We start from the raw sequence: 10,840 nt of genomic DNA on the forward strand, positions 1-10,840 counted from the left end.
ACTTTGAAAGCATGAAAACAAAAAAAAGAAAGCGTCTGACTCACCAATCCGAACAAATTTTTCTTCCCAAGCTTTCCTAATATTTTTAATTGGTTAAGCATAAAATTTTGGGAAAAAAACTTTAGACAACGAAAAATTGAAGCAACTAACTACTCTCACTCCTCTATCATCTCTACACCTTTTTCTCTCTTTTTCTAATTCTCTCTTTTTCTAAAGCTATGGATTCCTATATATTGTGATTATCAATCCAAATAATTTTCACACTGAATGCAATTTCTATCTGTGTTTTCAGAGATAATTAACAACTAAGAAAAGTATTTCTTAGAGACACTTGAAAATTTTGGAAAAGACTTTCCAAATAGAAAATCGGTTTCCTTAATCTATACTATTCTATAAAAAAACATTGTGATGGTAGACAAAAAGTGGAGGAATAAGTAAGTATTTCTTCAAATTGTCAACGAATAGAGGGTCATTTCAGTAAAAGATGAAGGCAATTTGGTCATTTGTCAACATCTTAATGATATGGTGGAGTTCACCTCTTCCTCCCTCCATCCTCCTTTTCTAGAAGATTCTATTACTTTCGAAATTCAATTCCGCCTTCTCTATTTTAAAATTCCATTCTTCTCTATCTAAAAAGTTCTATTGCTTTCATTTCTCCATCTTCTTCTCAAATTCAAAATTCCATGCATGACCTTTCTGAAAATCATAAATTTAAAAACGTGACACAATCCACGGTGGGTAGCGGCATATCATAAATTTTAAACTAAATTTCGTTCCTCTTACATACAATGATAATTTCTTAGATGCATAAAAGATATGCATAAGTTTGTTAATAAATTCTTATTATTTTGATCACGTGCATTATGCACATGTATTTTTTTACTAGAAATACTATAAATACACATTAAATGATTATAATATAACTAACAGTCGCAGGACCGAGAACTATCTAGATGGAAGTTTAATACTACTTGCACGAGCATTTGCACATGCTAATATACTAGTTGGTTAGAAAAAACGACCAAATAGGTCATTACTTTTTTTTTTGAGAGAAAGGATGGGATACCATAAAGATATCCCAGCCAGCTAAATATCAAAAAAAAGATTGTTACATAATATGTACATATCCCCAACCTAGGATATGTATCATTGTTCAAAAATAGCTACATACCAGAGATACAGCTATCTCAGGCTCTAGCCACCAGTTAGAAATAGGTCATTACTTAATCAACTAATGTGAACTCTCGTGGGAATTAGTGGGGGCCACCCACGTGTGTGAAGAAGTGAACACGTTTTGTGTTTCCGCTGTTCAGCAGCATAAGTCCACGTGAGGAGATAAGATAGTGGGGAAATCGCATGAGGTGGCGGACCTGAGCAGGCCCACGAAGAGGAGGCCCACGTTCCGTTGTTTTGTGGTGCTCTCCTATAAAAACCGAAGCTAGGTTTTTTTTGTTTTGAGCAAACCGAGGGGAAAAATCAGGAGCAAAAGGTGAGAGGTGCGGCTGCAGAGAGTAGGTGCGCACGAAGAGAGAGAAACACAGACGAAAAAGGGCGGCTGTTATTTAGATTTTGTGCGCGAAGTGAAGCAGAGGTGCAAAAGTGTTGGCAGCGTTCCTTTTGGGCGGCGTGTAAAGAATCCTTTTGTACTTTTGAGAGAGATAATTGTGTGAGGGTTTAGATTGAGTGATTGTAAACCCTAGTTGTATTATCTCCTCACTAATAGTAGATCCCCCCTCCTTGCCCCGTGGACGTAGGCAGTTTGCCGAACCACGTAAAATTAGTTGTTTGAGTTTGTGGCCATTGTAATAGTTTTAGGATCCCTCGACAGGTCAGTCCTAGAACTGATGAGAGGAAGAGCCGATATCTCACTTGGTTAAGATATCCGCTTCAGATTCTTGTTTCCTTGGTGAGACAGGAATTCTTATTGATCTTTCTCTCTTATTGTGCACCAGAAACTCTGCTGAAATTTCTGCTGCGCACAACAAGTGGTATCAGAGCCCAGATTCCAGATCTAATGTTTGGTTGGAGGAGTAGATCAATTTGGAGGCTCGTTTAGGGCTTCGTTGGTGATAAAGGTGGGATCTTTTGGTAAAGACTCTATCTTTTAGTTTTGGATCTATTCTTCGTTCGTTGGTGCGTAAGATGTCGGGACAAGAAGGTGCTTCGGGAGTCGAGGGTGGTTCTTCTGGCGTGAAGACTATTCAGAGTTTGAATATCCACTCTATGAAGATAGATGTGGAGAAATTTAATGGCACAAACAACTTTGGATTATGGAGATGCGAGGTTTTGGATGCGCTGAACGCGCAGAATTTGGAAGATACCTTGGAGTTAGATGGCAAGCCAGATGACATTGAAGAGAAGGTTTGGAAGAAGATGAGTCGAACGCCGTGTGGTGTGATTAGATCTTGTTTGACTCAAGATCTAAAATATGATGTGATGAATGAGACTTCTGCGAAGAAGATTTGGGAGATTCTCGAAAGCAAGTATCTGACAAAGAGTGTTGAGAACCGCTTGCATTTAAAGAGGAGACTTTATCGTTTTCAGTTGAAGAAGGAAACCTCCATTAGAGATTACATGAACCACTACACAAAACTTCTTGCGGATTTGGCGAATGTGGATGTCAAGATTGAAGATGAGGACAAGGCGTTGCTGTTGTTGAGTTCCTTGCCCGACGAGGAATATGAGACATTCGTCCTTACTCTGATTAATGGGAAGGCATCACTTTCGTATAGTGAGGTCACTGCTGCACTTGTGAATTATCAGCTTCGGAAGAAGGATAAGGAGAATTCGACTGAGCCGGTAGCAGAGGCTTTGGTCGCAAGAGGGAAGAATCTGAACCGAAAGAATTGGAAGTCACAGTCTAGAATTGGAAAAGATCAGTGTGCTTGGTGCAAGGAGACTGGTCATTGGAAGAAAGACTGCCCAAAGCTCGACGAATGGATGAAGAATAAGCAGAAGGGAAAAGGGAAGCAACCATCATCAGAAGCAAACATCGTATCGGATGGTAATAATTCTGACTCTTCTATTTATTCGCTTTCTATCAGTCCTACAGATAGCTATTCGGAGGAATCTGAATGGATGTTGGATAGTGGTGCGACCTATCATGTGTGCCCTAGAAGGGAATGGTTCTCCAGTTTTGAGAAGCTGGTGGATAGTGGTGTGGTGTACATGGCTGATAACCGTGCATGCCAGATCCTTGGGATAGGAAGAATTCGCATAAAGATGTTTGACGGACAGGTGGAGAGCTGGCGACTTCTGTTGATTCGACTAGACTGCGGCATTTGGGGCTTGGCCATTCCAGTATTGATTCCTCGCATAGATTGGAAGAGGGTGCGAAGACCTGCAGTTTGAAGTCCAGTGAACATGTTGATGTGAGCAAGAAGACCGAGGTGAAGTGTGGCACCTCTATTCACCGTGCTAAGGGTCGTTCTGGAGGAGTTCACGTGGATGTTTGGGGGCCTTCCAAGGGGGCATCATTGGGAGGTAATAGGCGTTTGGTTTCCTTTGTTGGTGGCTGTTCTAGGCGTGTTTGGGTTGCAACCAAATCCCCGATGGATAAAGTCCTAGTAGTCTCTAACAGTTTGAAGAAGTGTGTAATAGACAGAAAGGTGAAGGTACTCCATTCTGGTGGGAGGTACAAGATGGACCTATTTCTGTATTGGAGCCGAGCTCACGGCATTGCGAGACACTTCGTTGGAAAGGAAATCTTGGGGCAACTAGATAAGGTGACAAATTTGGAGAACCGTGCCTTGCTGGAGGAGGATCAGTGTTTGTGGTCGAGCAATGGTCTGCAGAAGAGTTTCTGGACAGAGGCTTCGACATATTTGAGTCATCCTATTGAAGAGTTGTCAACTGCTGTGATTAGAGGTAAAACTCCATTGGAAGATAGGTCTGGTAGTGTCACTTCGGTTGAGGCTTCGATGAGGGAGCTAATTGACTCTCAGCAGGTGGAGAGTTTTGGACAGACCTTAGAGGTATCGCAGCGGGTGGAGAGTGATGCTACTCCACATTGGGTAAAGATTACTCCAGATTATTCTGCATTGGTTGGGATTCCAGCTGAGGTGACACAGCGTGGAAGTCATTTGGATTCAGATGCAGATGATGAGTTGGGTTTTGATTCGAGTGCAGCTGATAGATGTAGCTTGGATATGGTCATTTGTTCACCTCAGGTGGAGGTGTTTAAGGCCATTGGAGGTGCTATCAGCCGCAGAGTTGATGATATTGGAGAAGGGTTGCGAACTCTTCTAGTGAATTGAGGCCTTTGGAGGCCATTTGGGTGAACTACGTTCGGCTTGATTCCTTGGGCAAGAGGATACGTAGGCAGTCTTTATGATGCAGCCGGGTTGGATTTTGATGGGGTGAGATCGATTTGGTGCGTTGATACCAACATTTGGAGAGTGTTTGCACTCTCATTTGGGTTCTCGACTTGTTATGGATTGAGTCTGTTGTCGTGAATTGTTTCACGGTGTACTGGACACAACAAGTGAGACATTTGGTTTAGTTAGTGTCGGCTCAGTTTTGTGAAAACTTCACCGAGGTGGAGAATTGTAAACTCTCGTGGGAATTAGTGGGGGCCACCCACGTGTGTGAAGAAGTGAACACGTTTTGTGTTTCCGCTGTTCAGCAGCATAAGTCCACGTGAGGAGATAAGATAGTGGGGAAATCGCATGAGGTGGCGGACCTGAACAGGCCCATGAAGAGGAGGCCCACGTTCCGTTGTTTTGTGGTGCTCTCCTATAAAAACCGAAGCTAGGTTTTTTTTTGTTTTGAGCAAACCGAGGGGAAAAATCAGGAGCAAAAGGTGAGAGGTGCGGCTGCAGAGAGTAGGTGCGCACGAAGAGAGAGAAACACAGACGAAAAAGGGCGGCTGTTATTTAGATTTTGTGCGCGAAGTGAAGCAGAGGTGCAAAAGTGTTGGCAGCGTTCCTTTTGGGCGGCGTGTAAAGAATCCTTTTGTACTTTTGAGAGAGATAATTGTGTGAGGGTTTAGATTGAGTGATTGTAAACCCTAGTTGTATTATCTCCTCACTAATAGTAGATCCCCCCTCCTTGCCCCGTGGACGTAGGCAGTTTGCCGAACCACGTAAAATTAGTTGTTTGAGTTTGTGGCCATTGTAATAGTTTTAGGATCACTCGACAGGTCAGTCCTAGAACTGATGAGAGGAAGAGCCGATATCTCACTTGGTTGAGATATCCGCTTCAGATTCTTGTTTCCTTGGTGAGACAGGAATTCTTATTGATCTTTCTCTCTTATTGTGCACAAGAAACTCTGCCGAAATTTCTGCTGCGCACAACAACTAAAACCCTAAACTATATATGCTACAGATCCAAAAGACATATTATCGGCTTGATCCAGTCAAAGGTGCCATATGTTTGAGATCGACCTTTGATATTTGTCATCATCATTATTATTTTTTTTCCCCTCCCTAAGGTAAAGAACTGACGCATTGGACTTCTTATGTCAGGACACACGAATCCGACAACTTACAGGATGCAAAAGCAATACAGAACAATCCCAATCTTTATCCATCCATCCAGAACCTTTTTTGTCCCCTTCCCATTTGTCGTAATAAATAAAAGGTATGCGCCTATGTGAGAACTGGGGACTCTAGTGATTTACAGATGGACACGACGTACATAAAAACAAAATATAGAAAAGTGGGGTCACGTTCTCCGACTATGCTCACATGTTTTGTCTCCTCGTGTAATATTTCATGGCTTCTAATTAGCTTCTAGTCTAATTTGTCTCCTCTATAGATTTACCTTGTGATATAATTCCCGAACCAAGCAGTCCGTAGGAGATTTACCTTGTGATAAAATTCCCGAACCAGTGTACACGAGTACAATAAGTTTCATGCGGAAGGAGTTTGATTATAATTAGGATTTTAGGAGTAGAAATTGGATTACAAATAAAATTTGTTAGGATTTATATATTTGCTCATATGACTATTATCTATGTAAGGAGTTTTGTGAAAAAAAAAAGCTGAAAACAGAGGCTAAAGCCAGCTCTGTATTAGTGCTTTTTTGTGAGGAAAAACTTGGGAGAATTATCAATAAAATTATGGTTTCTTTCTTTAGAATTCCATATTCGTTTTTAACGTTTTTGGGCTACGTATTTCACTTGACACGTCGGTGATTACATAGAGGCTAAACACCACTTAATTCGTCAGTGATGTGAAGTTAACTGAGGCTCTCATCACATTATTTTCTTATCTTCTCTTAAATTGGATGAAATTGGGAAACCACTGGTCAAGTCAATCAACTGTATTTACTCCTAGTCTCCTATTCTAACTTCACCAGTTGAACCTAAATCAAAGACATACAGCTAATATAAATATAGCCGCAAAATTGAAGAAAAAGACTGGTCCAACTGTATAAGTGACTGATTATTATCTGGCTATGAGACGTAAGTTTGAAATCTATAATACTGTTAGCCTAATATGATTGAAAATAAGGGTTGATCTTATTAGTAAGTTTGTGATCACTTTTGAGTGTTAATCTTATTAGAATGTTTTGCAGGGCTTGAACCCCATAGATGGATGAGTAATTGTTCAAATTGCCCCTTTACAATCCAATTGTAGAGTTCAGATCACATTTGCCGTGAGGTGTTCTTAGTGGTGCAAATGGTATGGATACCGTTTGAATATGATACTTATCAATATATATGTATCCGCTTATCAATTATGAATATAAATAGGAATGTACATACGAATACAAACAAATATGATAAACCCATATAATATTGAAAAAAATACGGCTCATCTGATACAAGAGAGTAGATTAATATGTTCGTTATATTTAAAAAACTAAAATTAGGTCTCTTGATTATCAAAATTAACCTCAAATTTATTAATCTAATGATTAAAGCAAGTCCCACAACATATATTCAGATCACTATCTTATCAAATATCCGAATCTACTGATACGAATATATTCATATATATTGATGTTATTTTCCATCCCTAGGTGCTCTGAAAGAATTATTACTCGCACAATCATTTAAACAAAAACTGCATTCTCCCGTTATTATGAAGGAATATTGGAATATTTTGATTCTGGAAACAGAATATCGTTAATTGTATCAGAGTAAATATTAGCAGTTCAAGGAAATGTTTAAATATAGCTACTAATGAAGCCGTCGAAGAGAACACCATGACCCAGCTCCATGGTAAGTGCACCCCACATGAGGCGGTGCGATCTCCTTTCCCGAACACGTGTAATACAATCGGACACGTGTGACGGAAGTCAGTTAAATAGCAGGTTCCACCCAACCATGCCTTTTAATAGGCTTTTTCCTTAGTCCCCTAAACTATAACTATTGTGATTTTAGCCCCTCGAATCCTCATATTCTGTATGAATCCCTCAAATTGCAGGAGTTCTTGATATTGGTCCTTACGATTAGTTAGTGTTAAAAATGCAAAAGAATATTCTGTTAACCTTAAAATTGAATAGTAATGAAAAAAGGGCCCAGGGCAAGGGTGTCTTAAACAAACCACTTGAAGCCCAATATCTACATCATCAAAGACCTTTCACACGCCAAAGACCAAAACTACAATTCATTTGTCATGCACACACCAATCTCAATATGTATGGTAGTAGATAGGATTTGCTCCCAAAATAAGGGCTAATCGAACGCAAAATCTACAAAAATTAGGATTAACTGAAATTTAGAAAGAAAAAACCTACTGAAATTAACAAACAACCATAAAATCTACAACAAATCAATAGAAATAAAGCCCAAATCTTTGAATTCACAATATAATAATAAAGTGGAGTGCAGAGAAGAGGCCAGGGTCGTTGAGGCGGCGGGAGAGGAGGTTGGGTTGGCTGGTGAGGAGATATTGGTGAATATCGAGGCTCTATAGACTATCGCAAGGGGAGGAAGACCGGAATCATTGATGTATCATTTTTTTATGCATACGAATAATGTTTATCGGTACAATCACTTTGTCTATCATGCTATATTAATTAATATTTCAGATGTCATCTTCTCGTTTCTTTGTACATTATCACATTATATATAGAGACTTCTAAAGTTCTACAGTATGTTTCCCCCTCAAGACAGTAACACCTCATTTTGGTAAGATGCCGGAAAAAGTAAGCATGTTCTACATTAGAATCTTTATTATTAAAAAAAAAAGCAATACTATTTCATGATTATAGCGTGTCACTAACACATGTCAACAGATGGAGATTAAATAGGTGTCACTGAAACATGCCTTTGGGACACCGTCAAAAGAACAGTAAACAGGGACCACAACGCATGTGTACTAATGAAATCATGAACCAGAGCGGTGCGTATATTCACAAGTTTAGAAACTCAATTAAATTTTTTTTCCTTTCAAATTGTTCCTATATAAACGCCAAACATCTAAAATAGAAAATACAAACTGCATTTAAAAAAAAATATTCAAAATCACTCCCAAATAACGTCTAAGAAAGAATATCCTACCGGTGACAACTAATATTTAATTCATTGCAACAACTCGCACCGTGTACTAGTCCTGTACTTTGTCTTTTTGCACATACGACCCTATTTTTTTAATATTATATAAACTCTCGTTGAATTCTGCCGCTTCCTGTCCTATTCCCAAACCTGGAGGAGACCAAATGGCGATCCGGTTGCCTTCGACCATTTTTTTTATCCAATGGAACCGAACCGAATCTAATCATTCCGGACATACTCTACTCGACTGGATCGGTTCAGCGAATAAATTTATGAACGTTTTAATTAACTCCGATTTGACAGGACTAAATTCAGTTGAAACTAATTAAACTCAATAATCTAATATTCAACTCATTTTGCACAGGATCGATGTACGGAGACAGACGTTGGCCGGAAATAAGCGAATCCTACTACTAAAAACAAAAGAGCAATTGGCTGGAAATAAGCGATTAATCCTAATATTAAAACAGGGATGAGTAGTTGACAACAACCGCATGTCATCAGTCAGACGCGCATCGGCAGGGTTTAACCAGCTCCAAATGAAAACTAATTGGAGGAAGCGAAATCGACTCCACTCGCAGTCAAATGTGGAGTGTACTAGATACTCCGAAACCACAGTCAGCGCTAGGAGTACATGGGCGGATTCCTCTCTCGTCATTCTACAGCAATTAGCAGCCCTATTCCACGTTCTAAGCTGGATAAATTTGCGTATACTCCTCCCCTCCCTTTACGAACCCAAGGATGATGTTAAAGTGCTAGTTGAACCTATAGATTAGGGGGTTATCTGCAAGTTACCCTTTTATAATCTTATTAGCTAGGCGAAAGCATTTGAACACAATAACGTTTGAAACACAAGGCGCAAAGCGAGAAGGGAAAAAAGAAAGAAAGAAGTGGAAGCAAAGTGAAAAATTGCAAAACTCACCGATCATGCAGCCGAGGAAGAAGCCAGACTGAACCAACCCAACTTTGTACTTCTGACCGCAAACCAACCCCCACTCCGCCACCGTCGACCCGCCCCTCCCATCCACCACTCCCACGCACCCGGCCCAAGCCCACAAGGGTCGGCGGGCAAACCCTGTCGGATCCGAGCACCGCCAGCTAGGGTTTCGCGGTCGGCGAAAATCATCACCATCGTGTGAAATGCTTCGAGGGCCCAGGCGGTGCTCGTGAGGACGAAGTGCTTCAGCTGCCAACGGCCGAACTCGCCGGCGTGGAGGCGGAGCATCTCGTCGATGGTTGATTCGATTGGGCGGAGATTCTTCGGCGGCGGTGTTTCGGAGGAGATGAGATTGGAGATCGTCCTTCGATTCCATTTTTTTTTTTATTTTTTTTTCATCCACTGTGTTTTGAGAGGGCGGGGCATAAATAGGGAGGAGGAGATCGTGTGTGGTGCTCCGCGGGTGAGATTTAGTTACGGAGGTACCCGTGACACGTCATGTTTTTTAAACCCCAATAGGCAATATCTCATCTATTATCCAGGTGTGGTTTTGTGGGATAATACATTTGAATCTTTTCGGAACTTGATTTAAATCAGAATTCTAAAAATTATATAATCATATGCAATTAAGTTGTTAAAATTTTAACTAGACCTTTTCCCCTTCGATTAACAACGTGTTTGGATATAATACTGCAAGCCTAGCCAAATCTAGTCACTAAGCTTGGAGTTGACACTGGATACTCCTTTTCTCAGTATGATTGACATCTCAGGTACTGTTAGCACCTAACAACTTAGAGCATATTTGGTAAAGTAAAAATGGAAAAGAAAGTACTTTTCCATTCCCTTTCTATTTGTAAATTATATTTAGATAATAGAAAGTAGAAATATAAAAAGTTGAGATCACAGTTGATGTAATAATTAACTAACATGGCAATTCACTTACATTAAAAATTATAAATTATTTTTAGATGAAATAACGTAATATTACGATGTAAAATTAGCTTTAAGATCTTAATATATCGAATAAGATCATCTAAGAAAATAATTCGTACTTTGAAATATTTTATTAGCAAAAATCAACTTAAGTGATCCCTTACAAGTTGTACATATTTTCTAAATTGTTTATTACCTTAAGTTGCGCATGTTGTCAAAAAAAAAAACAAATAGTATAAATCTGAAAATTAAAAGTTGGTACACCAGATCTGAACGGGTGCACTTGTGATTTCGCTGCCCTAGATAGAGGACTTGCCTATCGTCCTGACGCAGTTGATCCTCTCCTCTTAGCGGTAAAAGCCCCCAGAAAGCGGCCGGCCTCTGTACTCGGACGTGAGTCGCAGAGCTTCTGCTCAGACGAAGATGATTGCCCAGAAAGGTAATTAACATAGTAACAAAATGTTGAGAGAGAAAATTTGATGAGGAAGAAGATGGAGAACTTTGCTTGTACTTTGTCATTTCCG

At 39.9% G+C, this 10,840-nt stretch overlaps 1 protein-coding gene across 1 annotated transcript; it reads right to left on the reverse strand.

The window, feature by feature from the left end:
• On the reverse strand, window positions 7,574–9,753 carry LOC109823008 (organic cation/carnitine transporter 4-like). The gene is given in 3 exon segments (XM_020389324.1): window positions 7,574–7,641; window positions 9,369–9,473; window positions 9,476–9,753. Coding segments are annotated over 3 exon segments (318 nt in total). The 5' UTR covers window positions 9,672–9,753; the 3' UTR covers window positions 7,574–7,624.

Source organism: Asparagus officinalis, chromosome 8 (assembly GCF_001876935.1).
Source record: "Asparagus officinalis chromosome 8, Aspof.V1, whole genome shotgun sequence".
NCBI classification, from domain to species: Eukaryota; Viridiplantae; Streptophyta; class Magnoliopsida; order Asparagales; family Asparagaceae; genus Asparagus; species Asparagus officinalis.